The following is a 24450-nucleotide window of genomic DNA, read 5'->3' as shown; positions in this document are numbered from 1 at the left end:
TGTTCTCAAAGCCTGGCTGGGGGTGAAGTTCTTGTTTATGCTTCAGTACACATTGCCTTTGATCAACAAAGAAACAAGGGAGGAAATAGCACTTTGAATGAAGAGCTGTCCCATGTCTGACGGTGGTAGAGGATGGAGAAGGAAATGGTATTGGAGGGAGCTGAGCTGTTTGCATGTTTGGCTTTCCTGGTGTGCCAGTGAGGCGCTTGGTGCCGCAAGAGGAGGGGGGTGGCTTTGCAATGAGCCCAGCCTGAGATGAGTCATTAACAAATGACATGCACAGAGTACCTGGGGGAGGCAAACAGCTCTGCAGCAGCTGGTTAATGAATCTGGCTTGAAAGAAAGAGTTAGAAGCTATTCCAGGAATGAAGCAGAAGGCATAGTTGTTAACAGGGAAGGATGCAGGAGGTGCTGTGCTGTTTTGAGAAGGACAACATAAAGGCTGCATTGACTTTCTGTGACTGCAGGGAGGGCAGGAACTTGGAGCAGAGTTGTGTGAGTTAGGGGCTGGCAGGAGCTAAATTGCAGACAGTTTCAAGGGGAGAGTGCCTAGGGACCCTAACTGAGCTATGGGGAGATCAAAGCAGAAGTGGATTTGATGCAAACTCCCATGTACTGCTTGTGCTTGCTGGAGGCATCTAACAGAGTGCTACTGGACACTGCTCCCTGATGTGGGGAGAGCATCCTGCCCTACTTTGGTTTATGGCAGCAGTGGGTTGCTCCAGCTGCAGCTCACTTCAAGATTGCAGCAGGACAGAGTTTGAGCTATTGAACTTCTGCTTGCTGCCCTTACCCTGGGGGGAGACAAAGTAGATGGAGCTGCCTTCCCTCTGCTCTTCAGGGCTTTATTGCCTAGCTTCATGTTCTGCAGCTCCACTTGTACTAGTGCTTGTTTAATATGGAATTGAGCACTGAGCTGGAAAATGGAAGAGAGGATCTCAGCTGATTGCAGTGCTGGTAGACTGCCCTAGCCCTAAAGCTGTGCCTCCTGCTAACAAATGTCCCTGGCATTCCTGCTGTGACTCAGTTGATACCAGCTAACATCAGGCAATTCTGGAACATCATAAAGCAGTGCTGATGTCAATCTTCTTACAGAAAAAAAAAGTTTTGACTTGAAATCTATTGTTCTTTTGCTTCACACCTCCTTAGATAAGTTGAATGCTAGCTTAGTCTGTGGAGAGCAGGAGGGAAAATCAGTGATGCTGACAGGCCCTGCTGTGTTCAGATTTGAGACCTATCCTGCAATCAATCTTGTGCAGACCTCTGAAAGCCCATGGGTGCTTGCAGAGCTGCATGTAGGCTTGCAGGTGTTTCTCTGTGGATTGGCTACAGCAGCAGAACCTGCAGAGCTGCTCTCCAGAGTGAAGCTGAGGAAAGGGAAGCTTTTGTTCCCATAGAAGAGAGCAGTAGGAAGAGATGGCCCTACCATCCCACCAGCCCTGCAAAGTGGAAGGCTTTGTTGTTAGCATTCTGCTTATCCCATGAGGGGGAAATGCATCAGTCCATGTGTGCAAAAAGGAATTTGGGCTTAACTCTGTGCAGGGAAGGCAGAAGGGAGAGTCTCGTTAGCTCTGATAACTGTATTAAAATGTTACAAATCACAGGTTAGCCAGACTCTTCCTAAGCTTTCATTTCTGCATGGGTTCATACACATGTATCTAAGCTGTTCAGAGAGGCCTCTGGTCCTGGAAACCACATGAAGCCAACTTCCAGCTAGGGTAATAGAGTCGAAGCTGCTGCACTCCTGATCTGTGGGTGCTGCTCTTTGTTACTTCAGTGTCTGAGCTGGTTGCAGACTTTGCAACCCATAGAAATAGCATTGCCCCTTGTGATTCTGAATAATGGGGAAATGGAGAAATTGGAGAGCCTGCCTCCCAAGTATATAGACCCAGCTACCCAGATCTCTGGCCCGTATCTCCATGCAAAGTTTTGTGTTGGCTCCTCTCCCCTCCCTTCCCCCCCCACCCCAAAGTCCTTTATAGCATCTGGCCTAATGCAAGAGAACCAAAACCTGAACCCCTCTTATTTTGATGTAAGACGAGAAAGAGTAACCCAGGGGCATTAAGAAAAGTAAATTAAGTTTAGAGTGATGTCAGTTCCTACTTGTAACCTCAACCTTGTATTTTCCTTATGGAATGAAGGAACACAGTCAGACCTGACAGTCTGATTGGATTTCTTAGCAGAGTTTTTAGAAATATGTCATTGTGTCACTCTGGTTGATGGTGAAGGTTGATGTCTCTGAGGGACTGATGACATTTTGCTGCTATTTCATCAGATTTGGCCCTACAGAGCTACCAGAGGTAAGTGATTGAAGCTAGAGAAGTATACTGTAAAGAGAGCATATTTACCCCTACCTTAGGCTGCACCCTGCTTTCTGGGTGGCACCTCCGTCTCCTGTAGTGAGCCATGTGAAGGATTAGGCAGAGCAGCACTTTGCTCCCTGTCTCCAAATGCACAGGCACTCACACTTCTTTTTCCCTGCAGTGTAGAGGCCTCACAGGTGTATTATCTGCAGGCTGAAAATTGCACAAGTGATAACTGTGACCATGGCTTTTTGATGTCAAGAAGATGACAAGATGTCCCTGCTCTAGCAAACTGGGACTTTCTAGGTAGTAATAGGATCCATAAGGTCATTTAACAGTCCTGAAATGTATATTCCTCCACAGACTGCAAAAGCATTTGTGCCTGTGGTCCTTGCTTGGTGTAACTTCAGTAGAAGATAGGACACCTACATCTCCAAGTCTGCTACAAAGGCTTGTGAATATCCATGTCATGAGACCATTTTACAAATGCCTGTGCACACGAGGCCTTTGTGTTTCCAGAAGAGCTGACTGTGGTGGGTAAGTGAAGCCTTGCTCCATCAGAGATCAGCATTTTCTGCAAGTATTTTGAGCTTGTCTGACCATAGGGTATGAAGTTTGAAAGTAGTGCTGCCCTGCCCTCCAGACTCTTCCTGAAGATGCTGTTTATCTCACCAGCTCTGATGTCTCAGTCACTGTCTCATGATTAGCACAGTCCTAAGGCTGCTTTGTGCTGATGCAATAAGTAACATCTTGGTGTTTCATTGTCACCTTCACAGCTGTTAGCACCAGTTCCTCCAGGATCATCTGCCAGCTGTGATGCTGTTCCTTTTACATCACGACTGTGAGGTGACACCTCTGCTTGCTGGCAGACAAGCCAGGTGGGTAGGCATTGCTCCTCAGAGCTGTGCTCTATCTAGGGAGGTGCAAGCTGTTGCCTGGTTTAGCATAATGGGAATCAAGGACAAGGACAGTGTTACAAATAAGGGGCAAAGCACAGAGCTGTGTCCTATTGCAGCTCTGCTGCAGCTGCAGAAAGCAACCTTGGGCAAAGTGGCTTCTCTGCAGCTATGTTGCCCAGGACAGCCTCTCTTGTGTGCCAGCTCCATGACAGAGGTTTGTGAAGTGCTTTGGTCTCCTGGCTGGGCAAAGGTTTCTCTGCCGATGGAATTGGAGATGTGTCGGGGTGGGGGGTGGGGGAGAATCTTCAAGCTTTTAAAGTTTTTCTAGAAGTCATCTGCCTCCTGGGTACCATACCCTTTTTTCCCCCTGATGCAAATAAGATGGTCCACTGTGGGAATATCATCCTGGAGTATTATGGGTAATGTACCAGGTTAATTATAGAGGGGGCAGGAAAAATAGCCTGTGCCGTTTTCAACAATATCAAAGGGATGCTACCTAATGATTTTCCTATTAGCTCTTTTCCCAGCCTGCCAGAGTCACTGCAGAAGTGTCATTTACAAAGGCAGTTTGCAACTCATTACCCTGGATTTTCACTGTAGTTCTGCTCCAGAGAGCGTGGGCTTTTGCTGTGTGCCCCAACCTAATGAATTGCCTGATTCGGTTAGCACTGCCATCCCTTCTGACAAGGTTAGTTGCTGACTGACAGAAAGGGGCCTGAATTCAATTCCCTTCTTGTTTTCGCCTTGCACTTGTGTCAAGCACAGGCTCCCTCTGGAAGCTGCCCTGTGATCCCTTCCCTTTGTTTTTCTGCATTCTGAGGGAAGCAGCCTATGCTTGGAGAAGTCCTAGAGCAAGTGCAGGGGCATGTGTGCTGCTGCCCCTAGCAGTCCCAGCTCAATGCCTCAAGCCCCTTTCCAGCTGGAAAATTCCACTGCTCTCCTGCTCTGGGGCTCTGGGCTTATCTTTTTCTTCATTGGTTTGTGATTTGTTGTCACCTGAGCTGGGCTTTGTAACCCTTCAGTAATAAATACCTTGGAGTAGTTGCATTAATGGTACCAGGGAAAAACAAGCAGCGTGGGCTGGGGGAACAGAAGTGATTTCCCACTTGTTTGAGGGCAACTGTGACCCTGTTGTAGGAGCTCTAAGGTCTGCTCCAGCCTGTTTGGGCTTTGCAAGGCACTTGTACAACAGTGCTGGAGAAAGCTCTTGTCCTTTTTCACTGAAGAGTAGTGTGCTTTTCAGGCTGGGGACCTATGGCTCTCTTGCTAGGAACAGCTCCTGGAGAGGGGAGATCAAGGCTGTTCTTGTCACAAGTGTTCCCACTTGTAATCTGAATGTGCCTACTACTAATCCAGCTGGCAGGGCAGGAAATGTGTAGGTCCCATGTGTGCTAGTTTGACCTGGGTGTGCACACAGGACCTTGGGACTGCTTCCACCCTCACTTCCAGGTGTGTGGGTACATCTCTGCTAGATGTCCTTCCTTTGAGCCCCATGTTGAGCTGTCAGATGCAACCCCCCTGAGGCTGCAGCTCACCTCCAGGACAACTCATGCTGTTCACTCTTGCTGTCTGTGGGCTAGGATGTGGCAGGGGAGTTTTCCAGTGATGGCCCTAGATCCTTTTACTGGATGTCCTGAGGGTTTGACCTAGGTGTCCCATAAGAGAGGCAGAGGCATGAGATAAATTTGTTTCTGCTGCACTGATGTCTTCTCCCCTCTTAATTAGATTACTGTGGCCCCTCTCTTTCCTGCTGGCCTCCTTTCCTACTGAGCTCATGAGGGGCACCCAGTCGTGGCCTTATTGGGTGCTTGCTGTGCTCCAATGAGCCATTTCTGTTTCCCATTCTGGCCTGTCCACCCAACCAGGCAAGGTGCTTCTCAGCCTCAGAATAGTCACCCCTGCTCCCAGTGCCAGCCACTGCCCATCAGGACTGTGCTGTGTGGGTGCTGAGGGTGAGTGGATCTGAAAGTTCCCAAGTGCTTTCACTCTCCAAGTGTTGCCTTCTCGTGCCCATCTGCTCACACCCCCACCATGTTGCTGTCCTGCAGGAGGGAAAGGGTGGCTGATGCCTGGTCAGAGCAGAGGCAGCAAAGCGAGCAGCCAAGCTGTTATCCCTTCCTTCTGCACAGGGAGCTCTTGCTCTGTTCTCTCTCCTTCTGCCAAACTGCTGTCCTTTTGCAGTGCAGCTTTGTCCTTTTCCTTGGGCTTTTCAAGGAAGCCCAGTGGATGGAAGGATCCTGTGCTGCCCTCAGACTACACTGCAGAGGAGAAATGGAAATTCAGGCCATATGTGAACCCAGGCTGTGACCTCTGGGATCTCCCCCAACCTCAGCTCAGGTTGTATCCCTCATAGGTCGTCAAACTTTGGGGACTAAATTCCTGAGACCAAACTCCCTCTGTACTGTTGAGGAAAGGCTTTCTATCATCAGGCAGATGGTTTCTTTCCAACTCTGGCTTTGCAGCAAAAAAGCTGGAACTGGAAGAGGAATTTGCCCTACTTTGGTCACAGCCTGGCACTGTTGTGGTCACTACTTCAGCTTCATGTTCAAGGACCGGAACCCCGAAGGGGACCAGCAGCACCATCTCACGTGGCTGTTTGGCCCTTCTGTGCAAGGTCTGCACAGTAACTGATTCCTTTACTGGATGATAGTAGACAGTCCCCTCTGATGGGCATCTCTGTAGGAGCTCTTGCTACAGCCCCTCCTTCCCTCCAAAAGTGTGCACAGCTGGTAGAGTGACTTTTACCAGTGTTGTATTCACCTCACACAGTCCTGACAGCAGGTCCTATAGACATTTCTGGAAGGCTTGAGCTACCAGCTGCCCTGCCTGCCTCCCTCCCAGCTCAGCCTCCTAGGGTCTTGATTTTGTTCCTTATAGGCAACACCTTGTATGGTCCATCAGCTGCTGCTTCCCATCCAGCTGGACTCTGGACATTGTGAGGTGGGCACTCATCTCTGACAGAATCTTTGCTCATGCAAGTCTAGCAACGTCACAGATGTGCTCCTAACCTGATTGAGCTGTCAAGTGTCTGGCTGAATCCTCTTGTTCTGTAAACCTAATGTTCTCTAATAGTTGGGGAGAATCTGGCTGGAGGTTTCTATGGTTTCCTGATGGTTGCTAGGGAAAAGGATCTCTTTGCCTGTGGGTCTGGGTGACTTTCTTTTTGCCCTGTCCTAGGCACTGGAGCCCAGCAGAACATAATACTCGTTGTTTCCCAGCCCACTACAATGGCCAGGGCATAATTTGTGACTCCCGTCACGGCTGGGCTCGGCGCCTGCTGCTCTTTCTTTTCTAAGGCCTCTTTGAAGACTGAGACCAAAGAGCCTTCATGCAGGAGTCTGTGTGTTTGCTGCTCTCCCCGCTCCCTCGCTGCTTGTTTCCTTTAGAGCTCCGACTCATTTTGAGGATTTATTTTAGTGCACTTTACATAGCGAGAAGCTGTAGCAACAGCTGTGTCCGTGAGTCCTTACCGGGCAGCCCTTGGCAGGTTTTGGTCTGGGTATTGTCCCAGGCACTGTTAAACAAATCTCTGCTGGAGGAAGGGGCTCACAGGCTCACAGCTTAGTGGTGAAAAGTTTGGCAAATGGGAATATCAAGGGGACACTTAGGGAGCTGCTGGATCCTGGACTAACAGTGCCTCTGGCACAGAGCTCTGTTCCCACTAATGCAGCCAGGGGCCAGATCCAGTGAGGTCTCTTTGTTGCTGTCATCTCCGTAGGGCACCTGGTGATACAGCTGCAGTGCTGGAATGGGGTCTGGACCCAAACCTGCAGGCTGGAAGCAGTTAAACCCCGTTCAGGCCAAATGCTGTTCTTGCCACTCCATTATCAATCCGTGTCTAGGCTGTTGAGCGGGATGGGCTTATTTCCACGGCTGTCACTCGGGCTGTGGGAGATAGGTGGACTGCCCGAGGCTGTGCTCCCACAGGGAGCTCAGCTGGGTTCTGCAGAGGCCTGGGCAGGATTTGGTCCCTCAGAGCATCACAAGATGGGGCATATGGGGTCAGCTGGCCTCTGCCTCTTGCTCCTGACTTGTGTAAAACATCGGAACACCTCCTTCTGGACCTCTTGTTGAAACCAAGGGCTCTGACACTTCACTTGTGTGTGAGTTTGATAAATAAAGACAGGTTACCAAATGCCATGTGGAATGCTGATTTTTTTTTTTTTTTTTTTTGCCTTTTTTTGCAAGTTTTTCAACTACTTGAGGACAAAAAATGTTACAATGCTTGACTTTTTTTTTCTTTTTCTTTCGTTTAGTTACATAAATAATTATTATTATTTTTCTTTTTTTATAAATATCTCTTTATAAACAATATATAAATAGCTTTACAACATAAATACATTTAGGCATGACATGAATTTACAAACAGCAACGTTATACAGCTGGCTTCCTCAGTCTGTTGGAAAAGGGCTGTCCCTCGTCTCGGTGAGTGTTTGTATATATAATATATATAGAGAGAGAGAAGATAGAGAGCACTTTTTGTGTGTGTGTGTTTGTTTTTCCTTTCAAAAAAATAACAAAACCAAAACAGCTGGTGCCATCACTCCTCGTACCAAAAAGAAAAGCACAGCCACATCTTTTGTCCAGTCCAGAAGGGGGGTCTCTGCTCTTCTAGGCGTTGCCTGGGGGGATGGCCCTGCCTGGCCACAGTAGGAAAAAGTGGACTACGGATTCAAAGCCCTGTGAGGAGCAAGAGCAAAGTGCCTGTTAGTACTTGCAATGTAACACCTGTTTTACCCATCCCAAGCTGAAGCCCCCTCTGAGAAAAATCCTTGTGTGGCATGCAGAAATCAATAGAAGCTCTCCCTGAGCTTTTTTTGCTCCTGCTAAAGCATGGAAGAAGCTCAGTCTCTGCTTTCTGGCTATTTGGTGTTTAGGGAAGAGCCAGAGGGAAGTGTGCTGCTCCTCCTGGTCCTGGGTCTAGGAGAAGTATTTTTTGAAATGAGATTTTAACAGTAGGTTGGGTGCAAGCCAGCCATACAACTTGCTTGCCCTCTGAGCTGGGTGAGTCTTTGGGAATAATGAGGGGCCACTGCTCAAGGGAGTAGAGAAGCAGCACCCATCTCTCCAGGCAGAGCTCTGGACCAGTGCTGGTGTTTTGGTACTGCTGGGCCCTGCTCTTCCCATTGCTCTGCAGAACAACAGGCTCCCTGGGTCCAGTCCCTTCCATGTTGGATTATGTTACTGTGGGGCTGAGGTGAATCCCTATGAGTGGGGCTGTGCTGTGGGAAGAAGAGCAGGCAGCCTGGGCTGTACTGGACAAGTGCTTCCCCTGGTGTAAGTTCACCTGCAGGCAGGGAACATGCCAAAGCAGTGACTTGCTCATGCTCAGCACCCTTAGGAAAAGCCATCACTGGAGGAGTCACTGTTTCTCTGGTCCTGCGGGGAAGTGAAACTTCTCTTGCCCATTGGTCCCTAAGCACAGTGGCAAAGAACTTATCCCAGTTTCCCTTAACTTGCTCTGATAGAAAACCCAAGTGGGAAAGTGCTGCCCTTGACTGTTGGTCACCACAACCAGGAGACACCTGGGGAGCTTGTGTATTGGTTTTCCTTAAAATAAAAGAACTGGAGCATGGTTGAGACAGGTGCCTTGTTAATCCTCCCATGACAGGCAGGTAGGGAGTATCCTGCCCTCCTAACACCCGTCCTTAGGTCACCTGAGTCTGTCAGGCATAGGAAGCAACTGTGAATATTTGGCTGCACTGGAGCTCCTTCTGCACCCATCCCCACCCCGACCCTGTGGGGCTGGCTCATAGTAGGAGCAATCCAGCCTGAGCTGCTGCAGAAGCAATGAACTGAAGGTCTGATCCTTCTGCAGAGACAGGTGAGAAAGACGGACAGCAGAAGGGTTGCTGGGACGATGGGAGTCTAATTAAGGTCAGCTTTAGAGTTCTCTTTACCCACCAGCAAGGCGGGGGTCTGCAGCTGGCTCCGTGGGCTAACTACCTGCAGAGTCCTGCCCGCTGGCACCTCCCGCCCGGAGCGCGCGGCGTTCCCGGAGCCCCCCGTCCCGCCCAGCCGGGCACTCACCGCCAGGGGTCCCTCAGCATCCGAGGCCGCTCATGGAGCCGATGCGGTCCAGCTTGAGGCCGAAGCAGCCCTTCCCCATCCCCTTCTTGTGGAGGCCCTTGTGGCGGCGGCCCGGCGGGTCTTGCAGCAGCCGCGCCCAGCCCGGCCGCGATCTCGCCTCGACCCGCACTTCCCGAGCCTCCCGCGGGCCCGACCCGCCGCCGCCGCCGCTGCTGCTACTGCTGCTGCTGCTGCGCTCCTTGTCCCGCTGCGCTGCCGCCGCCTCGGGCGGACCCGCCGCCGCTGCCGAGCCGCGGGAAGCCTGTAAGGAGAGAGAGGGTCAGAGCGCTGCTGCCCCCCAGAGCCTCCCTGTCGTCCTCTTTCCCGCCTCAGGGCTGGGGAACCCCCCGGCAGGGACCCGCGGCGGGGTCGATGTATCCATCCCGCAATGCACACCCCCAGCAGTGCAGCCCACCACTCCGCCACTATGCCCAAGGCATCCTCCCCCTCCCTGAATCCCTGTCCTGGGCTCAGAGCATCCCCCCCATCCCGCAAAATAGCGGTGCTTTCTACCTCTCCCCTCGGCACTTGCCCAGGTGTGCCACCCCCAGCCGTGCTGCCGTCGTTGTGCACACCCACCACGCTCTCCAACACTCTAAAGGGCTCTGGCAGCGGACGCAGTGACCTGGGCAGGTAGGGCACTCCTCTACCAGCTTTCAGGATATTTTGGTCACTGTATTCCCTGCCAGCTACATTCCCTGACAGTTTTCAGGAAAGTGTTCCTGCTCCCCAGCCCAACTCCAAGGGGGTGACACTACTCTGAGAAGCCCTCCTTAGACCCCAACCTTACAGAGTGTCCCCAACAGTGGTGGGGCAATCAGAGTTCCCCTTTGCCACTGCACCCTCGTGTATTTACTGCTCTCTGGGTTCTCCTACTCCTCAAATTTTGACCCAAAATGATCGGGGGCACATCTCCTTCCTTCCTGCCTGCCCATTTCCAAGCCCCCCCATCTGTCTCCCTGCTCAGGGATGCTGTTCCCCAAGCCCCGGGGTTGCTCACCCCCATTTATCTCCCTGAGAGCCCCCTCACCCTGTTTCATCCCTTTCTCTGCAGCCTGCACTACAGCTGCCCACAGGGACACCCCCGGTTCCATCCTACTTCCATCTCTGGGGCACCTCTCAGTCCCTGTCCCTGTCTCTGTGCCCTCCAGGCAGTGCCACCCAGTGTCGGTGGCCTCTGGTGCATCCCTCCTCCTCAGCGTCGTGGGACACCCAGCTCCTCGGGACACTCCCATTTGGGGGAGCCACTTCCCCAGGGGACGCCCCGGCCTGTTTGGGCAGGGCTGCCTGCAGGGCTCTGGCCTCACGCCCTGCCTGTCCATGCACCTGCTGCTGCCCACCCCGCTCGGGGTCTGCTCCCCTTCCTCAGTGGCCCGCACAGAGAGGGTCCCGGGGTGACGCCGAGGAGCAGACTGCTGGCCCCGCTCCCGCAGGGTGCAGGGCACACGGCACACAGCGTCCGTTCCAGCCCCCGGTTTGGGGCTGACGTCCCCAGGACACACATGCTTGGGACAGGCTGGAGAAGCCGGGAGTCCTCTAGCGCTCAAAAAGCCCACGGGGAAGGAGAACTCCACTTTGTACTGCCTCTGCCGCCCCAAAGTCAGCCCGCGTCTTCCCCCTCATGCCATTAGGACCCCCAGCGAGACGGGGAGAGGAAAGAGAGGGGGAAACATCGTCAGCCGTACCTTCTGTGGGAGCTGAGACACCGGCTTCGCCTCCAGCCTGACAGAGAGCAGAGCGAGTAAAAGTCCACCAGCCAGCAAGGGTGAGATCCGCATCCTGCGGGACCGAGCGAGAGGGGGCCGGGAGGGCAGCGGGGAGCCAAGGGGAGCCCCGGGGAGAGGCCGGCACTGACGGGAGCCAAAGTTCAGAGCGGAGCCCCGAGGTCCTCTCCTGCCGCCTGCGAAGTGCCGAGCTAGTGAACTTGGGCTTTCTGCTTCATTCATTTTATAACCCAACCTGCTGTGATGTCATCTAAAACACCCAGGTCCAACCCGCTTCATTCTACAATAGCAGGAATTTAAAGGGGGTGGGGGGTGGGTGGGGGGTGTCCCCTCTCCCCTGGCAGGAACAAATGACACACTAGCCCGAGGCAACCGGCACGGGGAGTTGGAAAGCAGCAGAGAGCGCGGAGCATTTGGCTTCGCGCATCCCCCAACTACCCCCTGCCCCCCTACAACCTGTCTGCCTTCCCCTTGCCCGGCTACCCCATAGAACCTCCGTGCACCCCAATTTTCCCAGTAAGCCCCTGCAGAGGAACACGGGACAGACTGCGGTGGCTGTCTCAGGCTAGGGTGCGTCCCGGTCTGGGACGGGGGGTGGGGGGGATTTAAACCTAAAAAGCGGCACAAAAAGCACTCGCCCCCCGCGCCCATCCAGGATTCAATCAGAACCTGTATTTATCCCCCGGCTTTTCTCCTAGGTCCCTGGCTGGCAGGAGGAGGACGCTGCCTTCACTAGCAGGGACGCTGGGGACAGAGGGGATGCAGGGGGCAGTGGTGCTGCCTGAGGACACCTAGATGTGTCCCTTGTCTTGGATCAGGGTAACCTGCTCCCTCTGCTCTCCTCGGGGGAGCTGGATGGTGTCCCTGGATTTAGAAACGGGACTTTTCACACACACTTGGTAAGTCCTTTGCAGGGCACAGTGTCACAGGGTCCCTGCTGGGGACAGGAACCTAGGGGTTGACTGTTTGCAGGGTTGTGCAGACTGGCCTTCTCTGACCTGCACCTGGAGCTGCAGGGTGTGGGAAAAGCATGTGATCCCAGAGTTAACCCCAGAAGATGACAGAGCCTCTGGAGACACAGTGGGAGACACCCACTGCCCTCACCCTTCCCCTCCAGCAGCCAGGAGGGAAGGATTTGTACCACTGCTGTTGGTGTGTCTGGCACTGGGCAGCTCTGAGGTTCCAGTTACCTTTTGCCAGTGGAGCTCAGCACCATTCCTGGCATTTTGGCTGAGGGAGTTACTCTTACTGGGATCAGGCCAGAGGAAAGGCACCCCTCTTTGCAGAAGCATGCAATGCTGAATTGCACCAGGCTGGATTTGCATCCCAAATCCCTTCCTGGGACCAGCGAAATGCTCTCTGCTCTTTCCCCTCTCTCTGGGATCAGATCCAACCTGGTCCCTTCCTCCTGCTTCTTTTCTTGTTCTTTCTGGGTTCTTCTGCCAGTGGGCTGTGGCTTTTTTGGGGTCTGTATTTCCCCTGCTGGGGAGCAGGGAGATGTTTCCTTCTCCATGGCCCAGGCTACTGGGCACAGGACACTTCAAAGGAGATTGGCTTTGCAGCTCCACGTGAATGGGAGCTGGAAGGAGAAGGTCTCGGTGGTTTTTCCATTGTGCCTGCCAGGTGGAGACAACTTGGACTTTCTGGAGTGTAAATTTGTGCTTGGGCATTTGTCTGCATGCAGGCAGAGTGAAGTGATGGAGTTGGGATTAGAACTAACTCCGGGTGCCAGGGATCTGTGGGTGCAGGCGAGGAGCAGAGAGAGGCCCCATCTCCTGGGGTTCAGCTCTCATCCCATCCAAAGTGTGGCTGAGAGGTGATATCCAGCCTCTCTGGGGTGCAAGGAGGGGGCTCTACAGCACTACCTCCTTCAGCAGGGCTTGTGCAGGGGAAAGAGGAGAAGCAGGCAGTTGAGTACTGAGTCTCTGCAACCTGGGGCTCTCGGGGTGCCCAAGGTCACCGGAAGCTTGGCAGCTGACACAGGGTCCTGCCATCAGCATCCTGGTTGTGCTGGTTCCTGCCCTGATGCTGCAGGCAGCCCTGCCCCACAGCTTCTCCCAGGGGGAACCATAGATAGGGACAAGACAGGAAATGTCACAGTGTGGGGAGGAAGGGCTGCTGTGCTTGCCACCAGCCCCCTGCACCCTGTAGAATGTGGGGCTGCGAGCTGTATCCGAGCTTCTCCACCAGCCCCTTTCCCCAAAGAGTTGCCATAAACGCCAGAAGGCAGCCAGGTCTCAGCCAGGTCCCAGCCAAAGGAAGCTCGTCCCGTGCCCTTGGCTTTCACCAGCGTGGTTTTCATTAGTGTGTTTTCTTTGTCACACTGTGCAGGGCCTCGGGTTTGGGGGAGGCTGTGCTTTATAAATCCAATTAATCTTGTTACTCAAATTATTCTGCCTTTTCTGCTGTGAGTCGCTGGAGTCAGAGCCCGGTGCACATAAAGCCTTCCCTTTAACTCAAACCAGATCAGATCCACTGGGGGTGGCAAAAGCCCAGAGCAGGGAAAAGGTGTGGGCAAGAAGGGGTTAAGGGTATTAAACTCTTTTGCTTCATGGGATGGGGGCCTGAAAGCGTTTAACCCTTACAAGGACGTGCCTTCGTTAGCCAATCCCTGCAGGATACTTGTCCAGGCTGAGAACTGGAAGACTCAGGACATATGTGGCAGCTGAGAGCATGGGATGGTGAGGACTGTGCTGCCTGGGGGCTTCTCCTGGGTGCTGGAGAGAAAAGGGGATCCTGCACAGTGGGACAAGGAGGCATGGAGACCCAGAGGATGGGCTGGAGGGTGTGACACCTCTCTCCATTGAACCCAGGCAACCTAAGAAAGCTGGGGGGCAGAAAGGGGAGCTACAAGGATGGTTTGCCCCTGAGGAACTGAACTGGTATTGAACCAGGGGTTATGGGGAGACAGGCTGTGGCGCATTTGGTGAGGGGGTGGTTCAGAAGGACCTAAGAAAGGCATGAAAATCCACATCTGACTGTTCTTCATGTCACATAATGTACCCAGCACCCTTTCTCTTGCTACAGCAGATTAAGGGCTGTTCAGAGGTGTCCATATGGTGGCAGTGGTGCTGGCTCCACCCAGCCTGGACTCAAGCTGCTTCACCACTTTGGGTCCTGCTGGTCATCAGCCAAAGACAGGACATATCCTTCCCTCCACAAAGTCTCACTCTCAGGGTAGGCTGAGAAGCTGCATGTGCTGGGAACTGCCCAAAAGCAGAGAACATTGCTGCTGTGGGGCTGAAAATGCAGAGAGATTGCTGAGTCTTACCAAGGTGGGGGTGATCCCCTGAGAATGGATACCTGGGAGGACTATCAGTGCGTGGGTATTGGTGAAGGGTGTGTGTGAGAGAGAGCACACGAGTCCCTGTGCCTGAGGATGGAGAGAGATTCATCAAAGTGTGACTGGTGCCATCATGATTTGGAGGGTGGGAGGAGATGGGTCATGGGGGTATGTGTGACAGCAGCATGGGCTGTTTGGTCCCATCACAAGGAAGGGCTGAGTGATGCTGCAGGAGAGCCTTGATCCTACCACACAGCGCTGGAGCCCCAGCTCTCTCAGCTGGTCAGGAACCAGGTTCCACAGGATGACTCCAAGAAGGTTTACAGTACAGACACATGGACTCAAGCCTGAAGAAAGCAGTGTCACTGCAGCAGCTAAGAACCAGCTATCTATCCCCTTTTTCTTCCAGTTGGTCTTCATTAGGGAGCCTTTCAATATAAATTTGGGGAAAGTGCTGCCCAGATTTATGTCTCTTCTGCCGCCATGGGCCAGGGAGCATTTCTGGATGGATTGATGGGTAACTGAAGTGTGAGGATTTCCAGTTGATACCATATGAAGGGTGATTGTCCCTTTGTAAAACAGACATCATGAGGCTCTGTGCATGTGATAGAAATGCTGGAGCAGCCGAAGTTCTCCTGCAACCAGTGGCCAACCCCATGGAGCTGTTGGTTAAGCACTGTCCCAAAGCCAATCAGTGGCTTTGGAACAAGCCTGGAAACACTGCTGCTTTTTGCTTGTCCTGCCTGCATTGCTCTGTGCCTGCTTGAGGCAGGGCCAGGGGAATGGAGCAGGTACAAGGATGAAGGATCTACTTCCTCTCCAGCAAAGCCACCACCTACCAGTCCCCAGGAAGATGTGTGCTGGTGTTTGCCAAGAGGACACCACTGATGGTTTAATGGGACACTCTAGGAGCTTTTTACAGTTTATGGGGTCTTTTTTTAAAGAGTACCTCTGCAGGGGTCTGGCGACAGCAGGCTCAGCAAGAAGCAGGGATTTCAGTTTTGGCTGCAGGGGCAAATAAGCCACCCCCAGTGCATTCGGTGGCAGGGAACCATCTGGTCCCACCACTGTGGCAGGATGCAGCAGGTGATATGCTCCTGAGGATGCATGGAAGCAAGCTTTTCTGAGGAATAACCTGGTAGTGGCCAGGGCAGTAGCACCAGCTGCAGGCTCAGCTGTGGCCACTAACATCCCAGGGGCCCAGGCACATACCAGGCTGGTCATTGGAACAGGGTGGCTTTGCATGCCAGAGTGCAATGCTTCTGGGTGCTGTGGCCACATCAGTGCCTGCTTCACTTCCAGCTCTCTGAGTCTGAAATGCTGATGGAGGCTTCAGCCTGTTTGAACATCCCTGGTGTTTGTTTTGGATGTTGCTGCTGAATGAGGCATTACAGGAAACGCTACATGGTTTTACACTTTCCTCTGTCTCCTTTGGGTCTGGAGGAGGGCTCTGCCTCAGGACACACACACAGCCAATATTCCCTGTTCTCAAACCAGGACTACTATGGGAATTGATCCCATAGAGCTGCCTGGATGGGCTGGGAGCAATGGGCTGCAGATACAGCAAGGGCACAGAGACCAATATGGCATCTCTGTCCCTTTCCAAACCAACCATGGTGGTGAGAGCAAGGAGATAAGAGAAAGCCCTGAGGGGAGAACTCCAGGTCCAAGCTGCCTCAGTGAGTCTGAGGGGAGCTGGAACACAGCATCTCAGACTTCTGTTGAGTATTGAGAAAATGAAGCAATTCTAATGCATGAGTTCAGGCTGTGAACTTCCCTCTCTATCAGTCCTCAGAGGAAACTGCTTTGCCTCCAACTTCTGGCAGCCTCAACTCCGCAGTTAATGTAGGGGCAGGTTGTTGAGATTTTCCAAGATAAACACCACAGATGTCTTTGTCCTCCCTTTCTCAGATGCCTTCTCCTTAGAAATGCGGGTCTGGCAGTGTTTGATTTGCAAACTGGAGGTCCCAACATCCACCCCAGCTTGTCGGTTTTGGCGCTGAGCATCCTTTTGGGAAGAGGCACTACCCAAGGAGGTGATGGCCTGGGAAGGCCAAAGGATGAGTTACAGTCACCACATTTGTTCCCACAGGGAGCCGAACCTTGTGCAGATCCCAAGCAGAGAGAACTCCAGCAGGCTAGCAGGGATGGATGCCTGACCTGTACCTAGGAGGGACCTCATCATGATGCTGGAGCCAGATGCCACTGCTGCATCACATCACCCCACTGCAGTCCCAGTGTGGGAGGGTGTCTGTGCCATAATGTGCTACGTGCACATCCGGGCCAGGGGAGCAGGTCCTCACTAGCCCTGCAGCTCCAGTGGCAGTGCATGCCCTGGCTTGGCAGGAGTCTCTTCCAGCTGGTTGGCTGGGCAAAATTCTATCATCCTGGAAGATGCTGTCAGTAGCTTGCTTGCAGGCCCCCCTGCCAACCCCAAATGCCCCCCAGCCCCTCTGAGCTGGCTTCCTGGGAAACCAGTGCCAAGAGAAGGGAAGTCTATTTTGACATTTGTACTTTGAGACAAAACCTTCAGGCTTCACAGGTCTTTCCCTGGAACATCTCAGATGTGGGAAACCCCAGGGGAGCACAGGGATGCAAGGAGCCAAATTCATGCTGGTCTCAGGGGTGCCGATAGTTGAACCCAGCCTTGTGCCAGGGCTGTAATCTCACTAAAGCCAAATTTGAGCTTTCTGCTCTTTTTTTGTTCTTTTTGGGAGGGAGTTTGTCTGCCTCCCACAACAGAGTTTGTGTTGGGGCCAGGATAAGCAACACAGGATGACCCCAGCCAAGGCAAAGGACTAGTGAGGGAAGGGGCAGATGTCGGCACCACGGATGGTGAGGCAGTCTTGAGGAACAGATAATGGTCTAGCTGGACCTTGGCTGGGCCTGGGAACAGCTGGGGCTGCCACTCCTGTGACTGAGGAGCGGTGCTGGCTGTGGGGTGTCATGGTAGCCCTGCTGCTGCCTCATGGGCAGCCTGTGTGGACGTGCGGGGCTCCACAGCCCTAACCTTTTGCTACCAGACAGAATAACAATGCTGGCCTGCTGGGGGATAATGGCCGGTGTTTGCTTGAGATACAAAGGCACAGGGCTTTCACATGAGGTAATACTGATAAGTGAGGCTCTCACTCACTGCCCCGCCTGCCTGCCAGCCAGCCAGCAGCAGGGCCAGCAGCAGCCCCCACTCGCCTTCACTGAGCTGCCAGGACATGCCCACTGTCCCCTCAGCCCTGTGGTCTCTACTGGAGCTTCACTTCCTGCTTGCTCTTGGTGTGCCTGCAGCCTCAAAGTGGCTCCCGTGGGGGCTATTCAAATCCCATCTCATGTGTGTGAGGAGGGGGACTGCGTGGCAGCAATGGAGGACTGGGAGGTGCTGTATTCCCCTAACCCCATTAGTCCCAGCCTGCCTTGAAGATGCTTTTGCCACCTCCTTCAGTTGGCTTCAGATGGGGCTTGAACTCATTGCACATTCCCTGTGCTGTGCATCCTGTCCTCTGTCCCTCAGTCCTTCTGTGCACAAGCTTGGTAGATGCAGGGCAGCTGCCTGCCTGGGTTTTTTGATGGGACCTGTGGAGCTGTGTCCCATGAGGTGCCCCAGTACCCTGCGACCTCAGAACTTCATCATTCAAATTCACTTTGAGCACCTTGGGAGGCTCAGTCTTGCCACTGGCAAGGCAGGAGGCTGCAGGGAAACTAAAGGCTGGGTTTTAAAAGAGATTGGGTCATCTATAGCTAGGGTGCAAGACACTTGAAGGTATCTGGGAGACAAATCCATGAGACCACAGTTAAATCAAGAGCAAAGCACTAACCCTGCTGCTTCAATGTCCTACCCTGGCACCCCACCTTTTTTTCTCCACTGTCTCCTTCATCTCTTTCTTGGTTGCCTGTCCCTCTCTGCTAGGGGATGGTAATTCCTTTCTCTGTGGGGTAAATACAACCAAAACAGACCTTCTCCCTTGCTGAGGTGAGCTTCAGGCATTCTTTCAGGTGCTGCTGTGTCTGAAGGAGATGGGAACCCATCAGTCCTGATCCTGGGTGGTGTGTTTCCCAACCAATGGTATGGAGGGCTCAGGAGAAGACTGGAGCTGAAGGATGGGTGGGGCAAGACCACATGTGTTGTGGCACAGTTACCAGATGGGTATCTACTGTTGAGAGAGATGTTTGTTCAGCTTATTTATAGTAATAAACCTGTCTCCTTCCCCTCTGTACCTACCAAGCATGGCTTGTATCCTCAAGTCAAGTGTCCTGACAGCTCCCAGTGCCTGAGCAATATCAAACCCAGCAAGACTCTGGCCTAACTCTGGGTGCTGCTGCTGCAATCAAGACATTTCCAAGGGTGCTCAGAGGCAAACCCAAGGCCTTGCTCTGCCTTTGAGCACATCCTCATGCCATGTGGGTCTATCCTCTGGCCAAAAGCAGAGAGGCAGAGGCACAGCACCCCACTGCCCTCCATCCCCCTGCCATGGCCTGCAGCCCAAAACATTCTGTACCAACAAGAGAAAACATTCAGGCCGGCAGGGTGACATTTCCATGTGCAGTGTCAGTTCACACAGGGTGGGCTGCAGGAAGTGGATGGCAGCGTCAGAGGAACTGCTCTGCTCCCATCCAGGGTTCCCCTTGTTGAGTCACCTCGGGGCGGCTCCAGCCCTTTGGCCAGTCACTCACTGATTAACACTGATGTAAACGAGCACCGGGCGGGCCCCTGCTCCTCACTGAAACCACAAGCAGAGAAGCCAAAGCCTTCGTAAGCACGGTGCTCCTGGCCAAGGAGCCACGCGGTGATCCCGCCTCAGCTGAGGTGCCACAACACGTTCCAGCCTCCAACGTTGGGGAGCAGCTACCAGTTACTGCCTGGGGGAAGATAGAGAGATAATCCTTTGTGGGAAAGCAAGCTGGGACACTGGACTGGGCTTGCTGCTACAGGACCCCAGGAAACGAGAACACAGGGGAAAAATCTGCCCATGGACCCATTCCATCTTAGAAAGCCCATGAGCTGTCATAGAGGGTCGTGGAAGCAGCAGTGGGGTGACTGCTCCTGCCCGCTCAGCAGCCATGGGGACAGTGTGGATGGAAGATGGAGCCAAAGGTGAGAGTGAAGCACCCCAGCCCTTCCCTGAGAGGGATTATGTTTGGTGAGATCCTGTCTGAGGCACCAGCTTGTTGTCACGTTTGCACGTAGCCTCTTTCACAGGGTGCGAAGGACGGGCGTGCAGCTGGTCCTGGCCACACAGGGACCTGCCGTGTGCCCACAGGGTGCTGGAAATGCGACATGTATTTGATAGATCTTGTTTGTCTGGGTCAGGGATGAGGCAGAGCAAAGGGGGCACAAACGAAGACTCTGCCGCATGGACCAGACCAGATTTCCTGATCCTTGGCAACTACCGGGAGAAGAGATCTGAGAAACACTCTGCCAAGATGCTGACGCTCACAGCCTTTTGTGCAGCAAGGGCTCAGCTGGAGGCAGGAGGCATGGTTGATGGAGGTATCCAGTTGTGGAGCTGTATCTCTCTCATGATACCACAGGACCCAGTGCTGGCAGTGGTGCTACCAAACACAGAATCCTCCCCACTTTCTGCCCCCATCTATCATCTCCTGTGGAAAGAACAGGGCATACTGAAGGTGTTGCAGCTGGTGGCACCACTTGGTGCAGAAGGGAGCCTGGCCAAGCTCCCAGGGTGATGAACTAGTGCAGAGGAACGTCTGTACTTGAAGCATGAAGAGGAACTGCTGCTCCCACCTGCCTGGCACAGGGCAGGGGACAGTGGGCCTGGGAAGCTCATCCCCCTTGTCCCATTCTACCAGAAAAGTGAGCTCCTCACTTCTTGCATGGGCTAGTCTTGCACAGCTGGGGATGTGCCATGACTGCGCTTTAGCAGAGCAGAAGTCAAACACCTCTCTATATCAGCAGATGGGAGAGCAGGAGCAAGCGGGGAGCATGCACCCTTCCACTGAAAGGATGATTCCACCTGGCCATGCTCCCCTTGAGGCCAGCTGCAGGTGGCACCCACCCTCCCTTCGAGGCTGGGAGGGACCAGCTGCTGTGTGACTGGTGGCTCTGTTCACAGTATCACAGTATCACAGTATCACTTAGGTTGGAAAGGACCTCGAGGATCATCGAGTCCAACCTATCAACACAGACCCCATGACTAGACCATGGCACCAAGTGCCACGTCCAATCTCCCCTTGAACGCCTCCAGGGTCGATGACTCAACCACCTCCCTGGGCAACCTGTTCCAATGATGAATGACTCGCTCGGTGAAGAACTTCCTCCTCACCTCGAGTCTAAACCTCCCCTGGCGCAGCTTGAGACTGTGTCCCCTTGTTCTGGTGCTGGTCGCCTGGGAGAAGAGGCCAACCCCTTCCTGGCTACAACCACCTTTCAGGTAGTTGTAGAGGGCAATCAGGTCACCCCTGAGCCTCCTCCTCTCCAGGCTAAACAATCCCAGCTCCTTCAGCCTCTCCTCACAGGGCTTGTGCTCAAGGCCTCTCCCCAGCCTTGTTGCCCTTCTCTGGACACGCTCAAGTGTTTCGATGTCTTTTTTAAACTGAGGGGCCCAGAACTGGACACAGTACTCAAGGTGTGGCCTAACCAAAGCAGAGTACAGGGGCACTATGACCCCCCTGCTCCTGCTGGCCACACTGTTCCTAATGCAGGCCAGGATGCTATTGGCCCTCCTGGCCACCTGGGCACACTGCTGGCTCATATTCAGGTGGCTGTCGATCAGCACACCCAGGCCCCTCTCTGTTTGGGAGCTCTCCAGCCACTCTGACCCCAGCCTATAGCTCTGCATGGGATTGCCGTAGCCAAAGTGCAGCACTCGGCACTTGGACTTGTTGAATGCCATCCCATTGGACTCTGCCCATCTGTCCAGTCGGTCGAGGTCCCTCTGCAGAGCCTTTCTACCCTCTAACTGACTAACATCTGCCCCCAACTTTGTGTCATCTGCAAACTTGCTGATGACTGACTCTACCCCTTCATCCAGATCATCGATGAATATGTTGAAGAGGACAGGGCCCAGCACTGATCCCTGGGGGACACCACTGGTGACTGGCCTCCAGCTGGATGTGGCACCATTCACTACCACTCTCTGGGCCCGGCCCTCCAGCCAGTTCCTAACCCAGCACAGAGTGTAGTGGTCCAATCCACGGGCTGTTCAAACAGCACTTGGGGAGATGTGACTGTCATTATGCAGGCAGGTCTGTCCTTGCTGCCCTTGGTCCCACAGCAAAAAACTTGCTTTCTCAGGGCAGCTCCTTGACTACACTGAAGGCCAAAGTTGGAGCAGTCTGGCAGGGGGCTTGCCACAGCTTCATGACTGCTCAGCAGTTCTGGCTGGGAGCATGGCCTTAGGGCTGGTTTGTATCTAGGAGAGGCTGGCAGCCACAGGTGATGATACACACTGTGCAAACACGTCCTCATGGTCTTTAGAGGTGATCAGTGCAAGGCACTGCGGACATTGACCTGCAGGATGAGGAACAAGCATCATGGGGGGGCAGGTGTCTTCCCTATCCTAAGTGAAAAGGCAGCACAGATGGCCTGCTCAGACCCATGTTCCTGCCAAAGTGAAGACTGAACAGAGCCTTTCCCCATCAGAGCCCCTCTTGGAAACACCAGTCCCTTTGGGCCCTTCTTCCACCCCCTGAGGGGCTGCTTCAAGCAGATAACTCAAACAAGGTTGACTGGGGGTACCATGAGGCCAGTTTATTGCTCTCCAGTTTTTCTTCTGGTTGAAGTTCTTTGGCAAACTCAGCCTGAGTGTGCAGGTATCATCAGGATGACCAAGCCACCTACTCCCAGTCAGCCAGACCCTGGATCTGGCTCTGAAATAAAGCCCCATGGGAGGTTTGCAGTCACAAAAGAGCAAGGAGTAAAACAGCCAGCTCCTAACTCTGGTCTCATGCTTTAATGTCACCCTCTGATGTGAAGGCTTTGGTTTATCCTGGCAGAGGTTAGGTCATCAAGGGTCAGCACTGCGAGTTGGTTACTATGTGGCTGCTGTGGCACAGGCAGGCTGGAGCGTCAGCAGGTTGCCTTGTGCCCAACCTCCAGTGCTAGAGGAGTGTCAAGAGCTCAGAAAACAGGAGCCCAGAAATCTGCTCTCCTCTGTAATAAAGATGAGACTGTGCAAGTCTTGGAGGAGCCTTCCTTGGCTAAACAATGCTATCTTCACCTCTCTGGCCAGAAACTTTAGCTGAAGAAGTGCTGGCAGTGAACTGGACCAAGCCATCAGAGAGACCTCAGCTGGCTGCGGCTGGCAAGGGGGAGTGTCCGCAAAACCCAGGGACCCAGGTGTCTGCAAACCCTCAGGCTGAGGACAGCCTGTTTTGCTGTGGTGGCAACACCTCCTGCCTCCCACGTCCCTGCAGCACCTTGGCCTCATGAGGACCCCGCCAGAAGGGCCAGCCTGGCCAGCCTCCCTGCCCTCACCTGTTGGGACTGAGCAAAACAGGGGCCCAGAACCAGCCTGAACCCTGTCGGGAGGCTTCCTTACTCATGGGGACCCGCGGGACCTGCCAGCGGGAAACATTTTCTTCTGCAGTGAGCAGGGCGGGGGCAGCCTGCCTGCACCGAGCCACCCTGTTCCCTTCTGGGACACCCTGTGCGCCCTCTTTCTGGGGTCTCCCTCACAGGACCCTTCCCCAGGTCCGGACTGTGTCCTGCGCTGTGCAAAGGAACCCACAGATGACGGCCCGCTGTGTGTCACTAAAGGCAGCCTGGCGGTGCTGGGAGAGGCACAAGCGGCAGCTGCGGCTTTACCAGCAAGGGGTGTGGGTTGAGCGCTTCGCGTGAGGCCTTCTGGGTCCTACCGCGGCCCGTAGCAGCCTCTGACCCGGAAGTGGACGTTGGGGGCGCAGGGACTTTTAAACCGGCGCGGAGCAGCGCAGTGGGGGAGTGGTGCGGCCGGTGAGTGGTGGGGTTGAGCTTGCTGTTCCCTTCGCGAACGCAGTGCTGGGGTCCTGGGCTGGGGGTAGGGAGCGGCTCCCTGGCTGGTCCCAGCAGCAGTCAGGCCCTGTCCTACTGCTGCCGTGACGGGGCGCTGAACCCGGTTGTTTACTGGTTCTCTTCGGTCATTATTAGCTCCTGCTTGGGGCGCTGCAGAAGGGGGAGTGGTAGCCCAGGCTGAGAGGGTAGGGGGTACTCCGAGTGAGAGTGCTGGCGTTGGCTCCTGGCAGGGGAGGCAGCAGGCGAAAGGCTGCCTTTGGGTTGCCCTGGTCCCGAGGGTTGGGGGGGAGGCCCTCCAGCTCCGCTCCCGGTCTTGCTGCTGGCGCTGGAGCGGGTGCGTGAACCCTCACTACTGGCTGGGGGGGCTGGACACCCCCAGAACGCTGTGTCTACCGTGGTGCCAGGCTGAGAATGAAGGCCATTGCCTCTCCTCACAAACCGTCGTGTGCAAACAACAGGGACAGTTTTCCTCCAGGACCTGGCTAAGCCATTTTCAGCCCTTCGTGCTTTCTTTCTGGCGTTTCAGTCACAAACATCGCTGGCCCATCTAGTGGGGGAGGCAACGTCTGTGTACCTTGGTACTCTCCTCTGCCTTTCCTTTGCTCCCTGCCTATTAGGAAACTGTCGATTTCTGGTTGCCCACGGCAGAGTGATGAAATTGTGATGGGTGGGGGCTTGTAGGTGTCCTTTCTTTTTTTCCTTCTTTTTTTCGTCTCTGCTCCAGTTGCTGACTTGATTAAAGTTGCAGAAATTATCATGGAGGCGAGGTGTGAATGTTTATTCTTTACTTGTAAATAAAGGTGTCAAGCTCCTGTATCCTGGAATCAGTGTTTGGAGAGTGGCCTTGCTGCCTCTTAGAAATGTTATCTACTTCTGTTGACTTGGCAGTGGGAGAAGGTGACGTTGAAAGAGCTTGCTGTAAATCTACCCGTGTGAGGCTTTTGTAATAGCACTGTAGCAGGTCAGTCTGTTAGAAGAGTTGAGCTATTGGCCAATGCTAATGGAAAATCTTAGGAAGAGGAATCACAAACCACACAAAGAATTTTCCCTATTTTTTCAGGGATTTAGAATTTTTACTTCGTATTGTGAAGCCTGTTCACATCAGTGCTCAGCTACATAAGTAAATCCCACTGCAGCATGTGTTGTTGCTCTGAAATGGCTGGAGCAGCCACTCTGACTAGCTGGCTCTGGAGTCCTTAGTCCCTGGATGATGCCCCATCCCCAGGCA

At 53.7% G+C, this 24450-nt stretch overlaps 2 protein-coding genes across 2 annotated transcripts in view; one reads left to right on the top strand and one right to left on the bottom strand.

Annotated features, from left to right (window-relative positions):
• Nucleotides 1-6701: 6701 nt before the first annotated feature.
• NPPC (natriuretic peptide C) lies at nt 6702-11164 on the bottom strand. The gene is made up of 3 exons (XM_068163988.1): nt 10957-11164; nt 9233-9533; nt 6702-7882 (listed from the first exon to the last, which is right to left on the bottom strand). The coding sequence occupies exons 1-2, from the start codon at nt 11047-11049 to the stop codon at nt 9246-9248; spliced, it is 381 nt and encodes a 126-aa protein (XP_068020089.1). The 5' UTR covers nt 11050-11164; the 3' UTR covers nt 6702-7882; nt 9233-9245.
• An 11952-nt stretch (nt 11165-23116) lies between these two features.
• Nucleotides 23117-24450, top strand: part of DIS3L2 (DIS3 like 3'-5' exoribonuclease 2) — a 208364-nt gene continuing 207030 nt past the window's right edge. Inside the window, exon 1 of the mRNA XM_068163904.1 lies at nt 23117-23183. The gene's annotated coding sequence lies outside the window, so the exon portion shown is untranslated. The remainder of the gene's footprint in view (nt 23184-24450) is intronic.

This window comes from Melanerpes formicivorus, unplaced genomic scaffold (genome assembly GCF_026170545.1).
Source record: "Melanerpes formicivorus ecotype bairdi unplaced genomic scaffold, bMelFor1.0.p_v2 SCAF_76, whole genome shotgun sequence".
Taxonomy (NCBI): domain Eukaryota; kingdom Metazoa; phylum Chordata; class Aves; order Piciformes; family Picidae; genus Melanerpes; species Melanerpes formicivorus.
This window is presented reverse-complemented; position numbering and strand designations above follow the sequence as displayed.

Bases quoted from the DNA above. Each gene is read 5' to 3' on its own strand.
- NPPC (XM_068163988.1), bottom strand. From the start codon at position 11,049: ATGCGGATCTCACCCTTGCTGGCTGGTGGACTTTTACTCGCTCTGCTC. The intron at 9,534-10,956 runs GTACGGCTGACG...CTCTCCTTACAG, and splicing joins TGTCTCAGCTCCCACAGAAG to GCTTCCCGCGGCTCGGCAGC.